The sequence below is a fragment of the Bactrocera neohumeralis genome, chromosome 3, assembly GCF_024586455.1.
Source record: "Bactrocera neohumeralis isolate Rockhampton chromosome 3, APGP_CSIRO_Bneo_wtdbg2-racon-allhic-juicebox.fasta_v2, whole genome shotgun sequence".
NCBI lineage: Eukaryota > Metazoa > Arthropoda > Insecta > Diptera > Tephritidae > Bactrocera > Bactrocera neohumeralis.
The window spans coordinates 72,688,085-72,704,715 of NC_065920.1; the positions used below are offsets into that span (position 1 = coordinate 72,688,085).

General features: G+C 38.5%; 1 protein-coding gene across 1 annotated transcript in view; it reads right to left on the reverse strand.

The window, feature by feature from the left end:
* The window catches only part of LOC126752165 (uncharacterized), a 565,185-nt gene that overhangs the window by 158,183 nt on the left and 390,371 nt on the right, over positions 1-16,631 (reverse strand). Inside the window, exon 10 of the mRNA XM_050462767.1 lies at positions 10,412-10,548. Coding sequence (XP_050318724.1) covers positions 10,412-10,548 — 137 coding nt within the window. The remainder of the gene's footprint in view (positions 1-10,411; positions 10,549-16,631) is intronic.

Genomic DNA, 16,631 nt, shown 5'->3' on the forward strand with positions numbered 1-16,631 from the left:
TGAATATATATGTAAATATTAAAACTGATCAATACAAGCTCAATTTAGTAAGCAACTTGGAGCTCATTTTAATAAAATATATATCTAGTAATTACTTCACTGAGTGTGTTTTGCTAGTTTCAGATCGGCGTTAAGGCGGATAGCCGGGCAGACAGATTTGATGTTTCAATTATGTTTTCGCAAAAGAAAATTTTCAAACTACCATATGAAGTAATGATTCCAACTTGCCTTCCTCCAAATAATACCCAACAAGACGACTGGCCTCGCCGCATTGTAGTCTATGATCTTATCGAATTCGGATGAAGGTTTTCGAGTTCTTTTTATTCTCTGAAACTCTTTTGATGTGGTCAGGCTTAGCCGTTTGGCAACAAACCGGAAAAGGTCAGCAGAACTCTGGCTCATTTTTAGTGTGATGATAAGGAAACAAGAAATCTTCATATCTTTGCAAATATATGCTATTTTTATTGTCTCATTAGCCAAAGTCCTGTCGACAAATTGAATCTTCTTTGAGGCATTTGGGCATATTTATGAGGAATTTGATTATGACTTCCAACAGTACAAAATAAAACCGATTTTCAACATTGAGAAATCTGCACTCACCAATTTTTTATACAGAAGAGCACTTTATAATTATACTATAATACGTAGTATTCCCTGCTTCCTTTCTATGCTGAATACCTGCTCAATAAACCTAAACTGAGTAATATTTTCCATCTAAATTTGCCCACAGCATTGATAAAAAGAGGCCTTAGAACTCGGAATCTTAGAAACACAATGAAACAAGCAATAATCAATCATTAGATAATAGTTCTTCCCAGTAAGTAAAGCGTGATTCATTTCGAGGTTCCTTACTTAAAAAAAGAACTCAGAATCTTCAAACCTATTGGGGAAATTTTTTTATCATTCATCATTCGAAGGAACATTTTTTGACATTTATTTTTCTTAATAATAGAAATTTCAATATTTTATGTTTTTCGGAGCAGGTGATGTCTGACTATTTAATTGGGTGCTCTTCAGCAGCCCCACTGTCAAATGGAAAGTCTTACTGTGCTTGGGGATACAAAAATTAAGGTGTCATGCGAACTGGTCAACCTGGCTGGGGGTTTTTGCTTTCCCAATAGGCCTTCTAAATTTCTAAGTGCATCGTCAAGTATCCACTTTACCTATCAGTCCAGATATAACTTCAGCCCAGCTCCATTTTCAATAATTCTTTGCTATAAATATAGCTGAGTCTCGGTGGTGTCAATTAAAATTCAAAAAGAATGATTTCTTAAATCTTGTAAGACTAACGCTCTGTGAAATTGTCAAGATGTATAATTAGCAGAGACTATAGAAAATCTTGTATGCCAGAGCAAAGTTTTGTAAGTGAAATATAATCGCAATTATGGTCGAGGGTCGAGGGATATCTTGAGGTTGTACATACAAAACTTTTTGCATTGATGGACCTCATCAAAATCAAGTGCTGACTCAGAGAGGACATACTTAATAGAGTGAGGGGATTTTGTTTCCGATTGTGTCACGATAAACCGCCTAAAGACTTAAGTGCCTCGTCAGACATTCACTTTCTACCTACCTACCTAGATATAACTTCACCGAAATTCTTTCTTTAACAAGTATTTATTGTCAATATTTTATTAACTTACTTTCATTCAACAACTTCTCTGAATAAATACAAATACATATACTACATACATACTCGTATAGCAGTACAGCATGTGTTCCCACTTTATGTTCACCCTTTGGCCCACTTTAGGAATTTCTGCCACATCAAAGTAGCCAAGCGAGAACGCATTTTATTTTGTTTGCCATTGAATAATGTTAACGCATTGCAAGTTAAGAATAAATCTGTGCCTTCAATTGATCACATTGGCTATTGCAGCAGTAATCGATGTATGTGGATGTGCTCGGTCACAGCTGCGCTCTGGATGAGTTCAGTGGCTGAGCTTTGCGGTTGAATAAAGATGCAGCAGCCGCACCGGCAACGGCAACGGCAGCATGGAGCATGAATATATTCAACGCCAGCTCGCTCCACTTCAAAGCATACCAATAAAGAGTAATGCGGAAGAAAAATGTCAGTTATTCGCACGCACACACACACACATATATACACAATTTGCAGCTAGTAATACGCTTTCGGTTGAAAAAATTTACTTTTGGTTCGATTTTTATTCTGCATTTTACGAGCTTCGCCCTTTTTTGGGTTCGCTCTCATAGCAGTTGGGGTTTATGTACTTTGCACTCATTCCTACTCCATTTGGCGCGTAAGGTTCTCAATATGGTTCCGAAAATATGCACGAATGTTTTAACATGACAGCCGCCAAGCTCATTGGCATCTTGAACGCACGGTTTATTGATGCGCTATGCTCGCAACAGAAGTCGTAAAACACAAATTGAACATTGGGTTCCAGCAATTTATATGCGATAGGTGAAAGGTTTGTGTATAATGCGTTCAGTGATCAATCAATCAATCGTGAAGTCACAAAGAAGAAGTAATTTGTTTCACAAGTTATTAAGTTCCAGAGGTTTCGCTTCCCTTATATAAGAATCTGAGGAAATCAGCATGATATCTGAATTTCTATGGGTTATCAGATATTATGGAATTATTTATCTTAAATCATTTATTTTGAGGCTTTAGGCACTTCAAGCTTTAACTTTGCTTTGGATATTCCTACAAGAAATCATCTACAATTATCTGTCAAGCAAATATATTGGTTCGACTTTGGTATTAAGGTGACATATAGGGATGAAATCAGTTACTATAGTACTTCTAAAAGTACGGTACTTCCGGATTCGTAGAGTAAGAAGTGCTATATGCCGTGTGTCTCAAGTTATATATCTATCTGTTATATCAAGTGGCAAGTAAAAAACAAAAATCTTTTTTTGTGATAATTTTTTTTTAAATTCTTTCCAAAAAGTCAGTTCTAAAAACAAGATCAGTGAGATTTTTCTGTGTAAAATTATCCGAAATCCAAAAACAAAAAAAATTAAAAATAAAAAAAGTTCGAAAAATGTACGAGTACAAAAAATTTTGGTTTTTCAAAAAAAAAAAAAAATTGGAATACTCGTGCGCTCACATCTTCGACAGTATTTGTCGGTTCAGCTTTCAATTTCGGGCATTATTTTCAAATATTTGTATGAACATTCGAAATGCATGCATAAATAAAATTCGATTTTGTGAAAATCGCATGTGGATATAACCTATTAAAGCGGACAGTGTCATTTGGGTTGCGACTTTGCTGTAATATGGTATGTGACTTCGCTAAAAACAACGTGGCCTACATTTAGGGGACTTGGAGGCAGATGAGTTTAATAAATAATGTCTGAAATATTGTACACGTATTCTTCTCTCGAAAAAAATGCTCTTTTGTCGGATCCGCCGATATCTCACTATATCTTATAGCTGCCATACAAACCGATCAATCAAACTCAAGTCCTTGTATGAAAAACTTGTTTAATTGAAAATATATCTTCACGAAATATGACATAGATAAATGACTAAGACAGTGCTATAAAGTCCATATATTACTCAGATCTGATTACTAAAGCATATAGCTGCCATGTAAACATGTCGGTCCAACTCAAGCCCTTGTATGGAAAATTTTTATATCTGATAGTGTATGGATTTTTATCCAAGACAGCGCTAGAATCTAGAAACATATCGTTCAGATCGGATCATTTTAAAAGTTTTGCTCAAATTAGACCCTTATAGAATAAAGATGTAATATAAATCAATCGACAAAAATCATGTTCTTTTCTGAAAAACTTTTTATTGAGCACTTATCCTTAAGAAATTTGGAACAGATAATATTTCAAGGCAACCCGAATAACTCCGAACGTATTGCTTAGAGCAGATCGGACTAGTTTATCGCCGGCATATAAACGGAACCACCAAAATTGAGTTCTTCCTTAAACACTTTTTTCATTTCAAACTACTATACTGCTGATATAGCTGATACAAAATCAAGAAAAATAACTGTTTTTCTTGGTATGACTCATTAAAGACTAATTTTCGCTTTCGGCTCAACTTTCTCGATGAAGCGAACATTCCCTGAAGTTCAATAACGGTCATTTACTGTAATGTACACTTGACTGCTAAAATATCTAAGGAAACACAGAATCTAATACGTATACAAAAATATATGGCATATATAGCAATATAAGCATTTCGAAAATTCCAACAATGCAATAAATGCTCGTCATTCCTATATTCACCCAGCAAAATAATTGTTTGCGTCTATTAGATTTTGTTACCAAAACCGTTATGCAAATTTTAATATTGATTGATGTCAAGTACTGCTATACAATTTCAATATTTTTGGGTTAATTGTGAGCAGCTGTAGCAATAATAAAGGCATTCAACCTTTATGAACACACACACAGAGGCAAACGTATCTGAATTGTTCGAAATATGCATAACAGTGATGTTGAGGTAAATACGATATAGGTGTATATAGTAGGTAGGTGTGCATATCGAAATGTGAATAAATATTTGCATTACTGAATATGGATATATGTATGAAAACAAGGGCCATCTAAGCAATATAAACATGTTATTGGTTATGCAATGAGCATAAATCAATTTATGAGCAGAAATACATACGAGTATAACTATATACTATATCTTTGTACATATGTATATGTACTTTAGGGTAACCGTTATTTTTGAAGTTGATTTTGTTTTACAGAACCATACTGAAATTTCGGTTTTTTCTGCAAAGTAAACAATTTTTTTTTGAATTTAAACCACCTCGAATCATGTGCCTTTTCCCATGCATATAAGGTAACATGGAAAAATTGATGTTTTGCATTACAAAAGTAAAGCTACAATTTTGCAAAAGCGATATTCCAATATAATATTTTCAGCGCTCCAAAACATTAATATAAACTTTTTTCATCAAAGCTTTCGTTTAAAAGTTATATGCAGTTAAAATTAGGCATCTAATGGACTGTTCATACAGTACACCATGCCGTATGATCAACCTAGAAGTTATAAAGCAACAGTATAAAGCAAAACTGAAATTTCAAGAAAACAAACAAAAAATTCAAAGAAAACAAGGAAAACTAACATATACTTGCAAATAAGGAGCACCCTAGTGTAGCTACATCCAACAACTACCTTTGTTATTACTAAATTTACATGCACCTGTCATTTAAATTGATTGTCTATTTGCACAATTGCTCTTTGCCCAAAGTTCTACCAATAAACAATAGAGGAAATGGACGAATTTGTAAGTACAACTACATAAATATTTCTATTAAAATTTGTAAGTACAACAATACTATACACATACACATATATTTCCATTAAAATTTCAGTAGCGTTTATTTATATACAAGGTGGTTTCCAAAGTAAACAGGACTTTTTGAGTCAAACGCCTCCTGGTGGCGGCATCTATATGTGCGTTAGAATCTACTATCTTTGTCGATTCTTCAGTGAGAATTTCATAACATTTTATTAATTGGAAGTGAAATTATAGCGTTTTAAGTGTCAGTATGTTTGTGTTATCGGTGCAAAAATGAGCTTCGAACAAAGAGCCAACATTAAATTTTGTTTTAAAATTGGTAAAACTTTTTCCGAAACGTTTGAATTGATGAAACAAGTTTATGGCGATGACTGCCCATCCCGTAGTAGAGTGCTTGAGTGGTTCCAACATTTTCAAAATGGTCGTGAGGACATAAATGACGATCAACATGTGGGCCAATCAAAATCCGTGATCACCGGAAATTCCATCGAAACTGTGCGTGAATTCAACAAAGCTCAGCCGAAATCGTCATTGAAATTCATGGAAATGGAATTGAACATCACCGAAACATCGATTTGCAGCACTTTGGCGAAACATTTGGGCTTACGAAAGGTGTGTGCACGGTTTGTTCCGCACAAATTGACTGACGATCAAAAATTTCTCAGAATCCAACATTTACCAAAAATCACATTTTAACCATTAACCACTCCGCGTATTCACCTGATATGACACCGTGCGACTTCTTCCTTTTCGGAAAAATGCATTCGCCCATGAAAAGAAAGCGTTATGCAGACGTAGAGGCGATTCAAAAGGCTTGCACCGGCATACTGGCGGCCATACCGGCCAACGAGCGAAAACTCGTTGGACATGCTTTGGGACCATGCAAAAAGCTGTATCGAAGCAGAAGGAGACTATTTTAAATGAAATAAATCGATTTTGCCAAAAAAATAATTTTTTCTGTTTTTTTAAGTCCTGTTTACTTTGGAACATTCCTTGTGTGTATGTCAGTGCAGTATTTGTTGCAATACCAATAGTATGTATTAATAGATGAGAATTGTATGTGCTTTATTTATATGAGAATGCAATAATTATGTTTACCGTTATGCCAGCAAAAACATAAATATTATGAGAAAAACATTTTTGGGCACCTGAAAGTAGACTAGGCTCACACATTAGGATGGTATATGTATGTTCTGAAATTATTTATATGAAAATTATTCAGCAATAAACTTGTTTAAAGAAAATAAATCTTTTGACCATATATGCATTTTCCGACAAATCGCTAAACACAAATCTAAAATGTCGAGAAGTCAAGTTCAAATTTCACATTTTCTGAATATTTAGGCTTAAGATTGTGGAATATTAAGCTTCATGTTTCGAATGCAGTGGAAGCCAAAAGTATTCCAACTTTTTCACATTCTATCTTTTTTTATTGGGCCTACCCACTTTTTATTGCCCAAAAATATCTTAAGGTTACTTTAACGGTCCAGATAACTATGAAGCAGGAGCTTGGTGGTCAAGATTCTAACTTAAAACTGTCAACAAACAGCTGACGAAAGTGGCGAAGCTGGCATGTGTAGGTCTCACTGGTACTATGTACACGTGGCCAACCAAAGCACTGGAGTTGATTCTGGACGTCACTTCGCTCCACATTGTTGTAGAAGTTATAGCAAAGAGAATAGGCTTATAACATAAGGCTTCGATAGGATAGGGTAACACGAAAAAAAAACATGGTGTAATTGTGGAGGATCTGCCGATGGCACTTTTTCCTACGATTGATATTACCAAAAGAATATACTTTGAAAAAAAAAAAATTAACAATTTTACTTTGCAGAGAGGAATTCCATTCACGAATATGACTTTCATAGAGCAGCATATAATGTTATACAGACTCGGCAGATGAAATCGGAGGTGGGATAGTGAGACCATGCATTAGTTGCAGTTGTCAGTGTCAATCGGGGAATTACAAGCATTTTTCAAGCCGAGATCTTCCCCATTAGCAGATGTGTAGAAATTATTCTAAAAAAAAACTATAACACGGCACCTAAGGCAATCTCGTCCATTGAAATCAAATAAAAAAATAATAATAATAATGAAGTGCAACAAAATACTTAACAGGCTTGCTTCAAAAATTAACTTATCATTAACATGGATCTCTGGGAACGCAGCTTCCTTGCCAAACATGAAAAATTTAGTGACATGACCATTTTTTGTAAATCGGCGGTTAACGAAATTTTAGTGATTTTGAAATAAAAGTTCTTGTATCTCAAAAACTGAGAGATTAGTTCGCGAATATACAGATGGACGGACATGGATATACATATCTAAACTAACTCAGGTCGTCGAGCTGATAAGTTTTGTATAAAAATTATTCGGACTCCGATCTTTCCTTAAAGGTTAATGTATAATAACTTAATATACCATCTTCAGGATATAAAAAAGGACCAAAGGAACCAAACAACAACAAACCTGAACACACTAGAAAAACATATAAGAAATCATATTGGGAAAAAAAGAACTTGGGCTTTACCTTTTCTTCGCATCATAATAGCTTGTCATCATTTTGTTCAATATTCATATACTATTATGTAAAATTAGGTTAAGTAACGTAGATGGCTGATCCCTCAGCACGATGGAGAAATCGCACTTAGACTGTTATGTTCTTTCCCCTGATCACTTTGTGATATATATAACCCAAAATCCCTTTTAACTTATCACAAATCTGCAACCGTTTTATGTGTTTAAATAAAACTATAGATCCGAGGTGTTTACCTTGTTCTTGTTAAAAATACTTGACGCGGCTCCTTCAGATAATTTCGGCCAAGACGAACATCAAAAAGGAAATGTTGTAATGAAGTGAAACAAAATACTTAACAGGCTTGCTTCAAAAATTAGCTTTTCACTAAGATGGGTCTCTGATGAACGAAGTTGCGGCAAACATGAAAAAACGACATGGGCCATTTTTTGCTATTTAGCAGACCGAGATTGGTGGTTATAAGCACAAAGGAACTTGACACTGCACAGTTGCTAGTAATACACCAAGGCTTATTGAGCTGGTCTGCAGACCAACAGTCCAGCATTGAGTTACAAGAAGCCAACGGCGCTCCTTCTTGTTCCCATCCGAAGTTATTGAGGCTGAAGTACTTGCCGAAGCAAACTCATCAGCTTACAGTTTAACACAATACCATACCGATGTGGGCAAGCACGCAAGAAAGTTACTCGTAAAATAGCTAAAGATAAGAAGTCTAGACAGCCTTTCACTAGTTTTGAAGCCACAGTCAGCGAAATTAAAACTAATATCAATGCCTTTCTATTATAGTTCCTAGTAACCACTCTGAAGTAGGCTGCACTCCGAAGTAAATAGTAGGTCTATTGCTACCTTTATAATAGTGAGCTCCGCTTGGAGGTGTGCTTTGCTCGGAAAGCTTAAAATTGAAGCTAATGGAAAGTTTCCGGTAGTGTATGTCCTCCACTAAACTTCCCCGCAAACTTTGAAACATCCTTAAAAAAGATCACCATCCTTCTCTACCAGCGGGTAATTACCACCCAGGCCTCTCTCGAGATTTTGTGAGCAGAGAAGCGACAGCCAGTGCTAAGCTCGGTGAATTTGGTAATACAAGTGTTTTGAAATGAAGTCAAAGTGTGCGAGGATTCCACATTGTCCAGGCTCGTAGTCATCTATGGCAAGTACCCAGATTCGCTGAGCCTGAGGGCGTCGCGATTATGCACCTTGCGATTACATCTTCAGCTTCTTTTTTATAGCCGAATTTACAACAACGCGCCAGTCATTCCTCCTTTTCACTGTTTGGGGCCAATTGAAAATTTCAATTGTAACCAGGTCTTGATCTTTCCAACGGAGTAGAGGTCTCCGTCTGCTTTCTGCAGAGGATACTGCGTCGAATACTGTCAGGGTTGGAGTGTTTTGATCTATTCGGACGACATGATGGAGGAGGATGGAGCCGTGTGCAGAAGGAAAGGTGAGGAAAGTTATCTCAACACCATTCTTTTGGAAGTGACCAGAAAAGATTAGCTTACATATGGCTCAACCAGCTGATGAGCTGACGACATCCTTTGGAAGGCGAGCGAAAGTGAGAAGGCAAAACATCCCTTCCTAGTGTAGTGCGCAGCGTTTGGGACTCGCAAAACCACCTCAATGAAAAGAAAACAAAACAGCCTCGGATAAGAAACCCCCTTTTCGATGACGACCACTGCAAACGCATGCGACTATATCTACCGGTGCAATATGTAGCAAGACGTTCAGCGCCATAGTTGGTGTGGTTCATAAATATTGATGAGCGCTGCCCGTAGAACACTTGCCATAATTTAATGTGTGAGAGAATTTGTTGAATTTGAAAGGACAACAGTAGTAGGACGTGATCCATAATAAAGAAAATATGGCTACTCAGTAGTCAATGATGAGTATTCAGTTGCCTTGCGTATTGAAAATTTTTGGAGTTTACTTGCCTAGCGAGTACTAGACACAAATTGTTTCATTATGTACTATGCTATATTGAAATTTAAAATTATAAATTTATTTAAACTTTTTTTTTATATGTCATACTCCGTCTTACCTAACAATGAAACCTTTTCTAAAACATATAATGACAAATACAGAACAGTGAAATTCGCACAAGTGTCTATTATGCAACACAATTTTCCAGCCATCAATAATATCCTTTCAGCGCCTGTGCCGCTTCGGTTAAACCGATTAATATGTGTTATGTGTACAATTTAAAGCGCATAAGAGAAAATCGCCTATATTACACGCAATATGGACCAGATATATGTAAAGGCTCACATTGTAGTACAACAACACATTTAATTTTTCACTTTTGCCACACACGTGCCTCAATATTCACCTGCCACAACAATAACAATAGGCGAATTGTGTACACTTTTTTAAAGGCTTCTCAGCGCCCGCAGCGCTTTCGCACTTATCATTTGTGTGTTAATAAATACACTGCTCGTTTGCACATGTTCAACAACAACAATAACCACGCGTGAAAGCAGTGTAAAGTACAAATACTCATCATAATGATAAAGATGTAGTGGATCAATATTTATATACATATGTACATACATACACGCATGTGCTTAAATGTCTGTTTATGTATGTATGTATGTATACATGTGTGTACTGGTTTGTGTATATGTGTTTTTGCGCTCACCTTATAGCCTTGGATGTGTTAACACGCGCTCCATCCTTGTACCATTGGAATTGCATGCGCGATGATCCTTGGGCGGTGCATGAAATTATAAATTCACTGTCTTCACGAATCGCTGATTTTTGATTAATTGTCAGTTCCTATAATAAAAGAGAGAGAAAGTGTAACGCGTAAGTGATTGTGTTGCATGCTCATAATAGCTTTGGGGGTCTTTTGAAGGATACGGCTATTTAAATATTTATGCAGCTGAAGTAAAAGTGTATACATTATACATAAAGACCAAGGCAGGTAATGTTTGAAAGCAAAATATAAAGCCGTCATTGTTGGAAAAGGTGGCTATTTTTTTGGATTTGCTGCGAAAATTTACCACAGCAATGTACCAGTTAACAAAAAGTAAGCTGAATTTGTAAATAAATGTAAATTCTTTTCTTGTTCTTCCAAATCAATGTCGTCCCCTACAAAATAACTCCCGTCTAATGAAAAATATGTTTGCCAATCTTCGAAATAGTCAATAGTATTTTTCGGGTATAGTCATCGAGACCTTCTTCTATTCGGATTTTATCTCCCCAACTGTGTCATAATAACTTTATATAAAGTCTAATGACTTTTTAAAAAAATTGTATATTTTGAGGTGATAATATTTAAGTGAAAATTTGTTTTTTTTTCGATTTTGAGTCGGAAAAAATTAAATTTTGTCCATAAAAAAAAAACAAGTAAGTAAGGGCTAAGTTCGGGAGCAACCAAACATTTTATACGCTTGCAACTTGCAAGCAGCAAAGCCAGGGAAATACCGTTAGCTGCAAACCGTCAACCAGAGGATAGGAATCCAAGCAATTATATACACTTGAATTTCTCTAACTCGAATAACCATAATACACAAAAAAAACTTCGAGTTAGAAAGACTTCAAATATGGAAGAAACTTTTTATGAAATTCAACTGTAAATGGTATGTCAAGATTTTCGACAAAGGGTATGTTAGAAAAGCGAAAATCATTATACATATATAGTATATGGGAGTTGGGGGTAGTATCGTCCTGATTTTATCTATTTTTGTCAATACTACACACCATGAATATGCCTAAGTTACCCTACATTACCATCACCAATCATATGGAGTAAAGTCACCAGGATGATATATATGAGACTAGGTCAAGATAAACTGTTGCGATTAACACACGTTGTACCAATTTCATTGAGATAATTTGTCGGCCGATATATGCGATATAAAGTCAGCTGTAAGTTCGAAAATCGTTGTGTTTTTGTATATGAAAGGAAAATATTGGCATAATTTAAGCAATTTTGATACACAGGTATACCATTAGCAGGAAAATATTATTTCTGAATTTTAATTATATATAACCTCTATTTACCTATATTTCAGGTAAAAAATCAACTATAGACTCTGGATCCAAACATTCAATACCTAGCGGCTTTAACAGTTTTTGTTGGATTTGAACAATTTTTGGTCATAAGTTGGAGTACTCCAACCAGATTGTTCGTCCAAAGTTGTATCCCGTTATAGCAATTTTTCCCGGAAATCGACTTAAGGCGTTTTTAAGCCTTAAAAGATTAACCCTTTCCTCTTAGGATGGGTTTCAAGGTACTATGAATTTCTTTCACTTTTGATCATTTTCAAAGGTTTCTGCACTAGTGTAATAAGTATCCGTATATATTATATATAATTATTTTATATGTAGGCATGTATATGATATTCGCAAAAGCAAAGAGAAAGATAATTTGAGTCAATTCCTGGTGGTAACAACAAGTTGCAAAAGAACACTCGCTTAGGAGATATGATGAATATTGAGACAGTAAAGGCTTTATATAGAGGATGGAGTCATGTGTAGAAGTTCACGCAAGTGAGGAAAGTTCTCTGATCGCTATTCACTTGGGAGTGGCCAGAAACGATTCTTTTACACATGGCTCAAGCAGCTCACAACTTCCGGTCTTTGACCAAGTATCCTCTGGGTAGCCTAAGAACATCCGTTCGAAGGCGAGCTAATGTGAGAAGGCGAAACATCCCCTGCTTAGGGTTGTGCGCTGGGTTTGGGACCCGCCACGTAAAAAACACCCCCAATGAAAAGAAAGCGACAGCCTCGGAAGAGAAACCCCCTTTTGATGACGACCATGGCAAACGAAATAAGGACTACGAGATAAGGGCATGCACCTGGAATGTCCGGACCCTTAATTGGGAAGGTGCCGCTGCCCAGCTGGTTGATGTCCTCGCGAAAATAAAGCTGACATCACCGCCGTCCAAGAAATGCCATGGACGGGACAAGGACAGAGAAGAGTAGGTCCTTGTGACATTTACTACAGTGGCCATATAAAGGAGCGCAAGTTTGGTGTTGGATTCGTGGTGGGAGAGACTCCGTCGCCGAGTACTATCATTCACTCAGGTGAATGAACATCTTGCCACAATCCGCATCAAAGCGAGATTCTTCAACATATCGCTGATTTGCGCCCACGCCCCGACGGAAGAGAAGGACGATGTGACCAAAGATGCCTTCTATGAGCGCTTGGAGCGCGCTTATGAGAGCTGCCCCCGCCACGATGTCAAAATCGTGCTTGGCGACTTTAACGCCAGGGTGGGCAAAGAAGGTATATTTGGCACTACGGTCGGTAAATTCAGCCTCCACGACGAAACATCCCCAAATGGGTTGAGGCTGATCGACTTCGCCGGGGCCCGAAATATGGTTATCTGTGGTACTAGATTCCAGCACAAGAAGATACATCAAGCTACCTGGCAGTCTCCGGATCGAAAAGCCACCAACCAGATCGATCATGTTGTGATAGACGGTGGACACGTCTCAAGTATTTTAGATGTGCGTACGCTCCGAGATCCTAACATCGACTCGGACCACTATCTTGTTGCAGCCAAGATTCGCACCCGCCTCTGTGCAGCAAAAAACGCACGTCAACAAACACAAGGAAGGTTCGACGTCGAGAAGCTGCAATCACAACAGACAGCCGAACGATTTTCTACTCGGCTTGCACTCCTGCTTTCTGAGAGCACTCGTCAACAACTCGGTATAAGGGAACTGTGGGACGGCATTTCAAATTCCTTACGTACAGCTGCAACCGAAACTATTGGTTTTCGGAAAGTGCAAAAGAACAGCTGGTACGACGAGGAGTGCCGTGTCGCAGCGGAGAGAAAATAGGCTGCCTACCTCGCAACGTTACGATCGACCACTACACGTGCGGGATGGGATAGATACCGAGAGTTGAAGAGGGAAGCGAGACGCATTTGCAGACAGAAGAAGAAAGAGGCCGAAATGCGTGAGTACGAAGAGCTTGATAAGCTGGCCGACAGGGGTAATGCTCGAAAATTCTACGAAAAAATGCGGCGGCTTACAGAAGGTTTCAAGACCGGAGCATACTCTTGTAGAACCCCCAAAGGTGATCTAGTCACTGATGCCCAGAGCATACTTAAATTATGGAGGGAACACTTCTCCAGCCTGCTGAATGGCAGTGAACGCACAACACCAGGAGAAGAAGAACCCGATTCCCCAATCGATGACGATGGAGCAGACGTTCCATTACCCGACCATGAAGAAGTTCGAATAGCAATTGCCCGCCTCAAAAACAACAAAGCGGCAGGGGCCGACGGACTACCGGCCGAGCTATTCAAACACGGCGGCGAAGAACTAATAGGGTGCATGCATCAGCTTCTTTGTAAAATATGCCCAATCCATAAAAAAGGAGACCCCACAATCTGCGCCAACTACCGTGGGATTAGCCTCCTGAACATCGCATATAAGGTTCTATCGAGCGTATTGTGTGAAAGATTAAAGCCCACCGTCAACAAACTGATTGGACCTTATCAGTGTGGCTTCAGACCTGAAAAATCAACAACCGACCAGATATTCACCATGCGTCAAATCTTGGAAAAGACCCGTGAAAGGAGAATCGACACACACCACCTCTTTGTCGATTTCAAAGCTGCTTTCGACAGCACGAAAAGGAGCTGCCTTTATGCCGCGATGTCTGAATTTGGTATCCCCGCAAAACTAATACGGCTGTGTAAGTTGACGCTGAGCAACACGAAAAGCTCCGTCAGGATCGGGAAGGACCTCTCCGAGCCGTTCGATACCAAACGAGGTTTCAGACAAGGCGACTCCCTATCGTGTGACTTCTTCAACCTGCTTCTGGAGAAAATAGTTCGAGCTGCAGAACTAAACAGAGAAGGTACCATCTTCTATAAGAGTGTACAGCTGCTGGCGTATGCCGACGATATTGATATCATCGGCCTCAACACCCGCGCCGTTAGTTCTGCTTTCTCCAGGCTGGACAAGGAAGCACAGAAAATGGGTCTGGCAGTGAACGAGGGCAAAACGAAATATCTCCTGTCATCAAACAAACAGTCGTCGCACTCGCGACTTGGCTCTCACATCACTGTTGACAGTCATAACTTTGAAGTTGTAGATAATTTCGTCTACTTAGGAACCAGTATTAACACCACGAACAATGTCAGCCTGGAAATCCAACGCAGGATTGCTCTTGCCAACAGGTGCTACTTCGAACTGAGTAGGCAATTGAAAAGTAAAGTCCTCTCTCGACGAACAAAAACTAAACTCTATAAGTCCCTCATAATTCCCGTCCTGCTATATGGTGCAGAGGCTTGGGCGATGACAGCAACCGATGAGTCGACGTTACGAGTTTTCGAGAGAAAAGTTCTGCGGAAGATTTATGGTCCTTTGCGCATTGGCCACGGCGAATATCGCATTCGATGGAACGATGAGCTGTACGAGATATACGACGACATTGACATAGTTCAGCGAATTAAAAGACAGCGGCTACGCTGGCTAGGTCATGTTGTCCGAATGGACGAAAACACTCCAGCTCTGAAAGTATTCGACGCTGTACCCGCCGGGGGAAGCAGAGGAAGAGGAAGACCTCCACTCCGTTGGAAGGACCAAGTGGAGAAGGACCTGGCTTCGCTTGGAATATCCAATTGGCGCCACGTAGCGAAAAGAAGAAACGACTGGCGCGCTGTTGTTAACTCGGCTATAATCGCGTAAGCGGTGTCTACGCCAATTAAGAAGAAGAAGAAAGGCTTTATATTTATAACTATATCAGCATTCGTTTAAAAATCCTTTGCAGACTCGGCTCTGTAATCAATTCAGATTGAAGCCTTACAAATATTTTTTTAATTCGGGGCTTTTACGTTAGGGAAGTTCTAGTTGTCAAAGTTATTTGTCAAGAACATCATAAAACCTTGCTGTATTTTCACCAACGGAACCTCAAACAATACTACATAGATCCCCATGGGTATAGGGAAACAGCAATAGCTATAGTTATTATCAGCTTTCTTTTGTGGGAAGTACTTGCCCTATACTGATGTATTGGGAAGAGATGGATCTGCCACCAAAAGGGATGCATTAGCACTTTTGGTGACAGATCCATCTCTTCCCAATACATCATTACTACTCTACTATATGAAATTCTGGTCAAGCCGAAAATATATTCTGAAGTATTCGTCTATTAAAAGTAACGCTCGCTAAAAATTGTCCACAGAGTGGCACACGTCGATATCTAGAGAGGAAACCAACTATGGGACTAAATGACATTGTACTCAAAGCACCGGAAGATATTGCCAACAAGTGCATTGTATCACTCTTAAAACTCCGTGTGGCTGGGTATATGAAAGGGCTCAAACATGGATATTCTGAAATTTACATTATTGAAACTAAGACTGTTGACTACTCATATTGGCTTTTTTCTGCTCACATACCGACAAAGAATATTGGAACGGTGTTAAATCGTCGGAGAAGAAGCGCAGTGAGGAGGGGTGGTGGGGAAGTTTTATTGAAAAAGCTGAAATAGCTGCTATTTAAGCAGCAGTAGATCTATCTCTCTAAAGTCCAGCCTCTTTCAAGGAGGTCAGCATTTACTTCGACAGCAAAGCGACAATATTAGCTATGACCTCGTCCAATGTGCGCTCAAAGTTGGTCAGGCACTCCCTGCTTACGTCAATAGCATTAAGCTACTTCAATATACATAAGACTCTTTTGAAGAATATCTGAACATAGCGGAATTGCTGAATACTGCAAGGCTGATGAGCTGGATATAAAAGGTCTGGTATATATTGTTTTGTTTGAAAGAAGGAGGTAGCATTGTTCCAGTAACATTTTAGTATAAATGAGTTGGATCCCCGTTGTCCTCCTGCGTTCTTGCACTCTAAAACTAGCGTGAGCGTCAAGCGTCGATGAACAGTCCTGAGTGA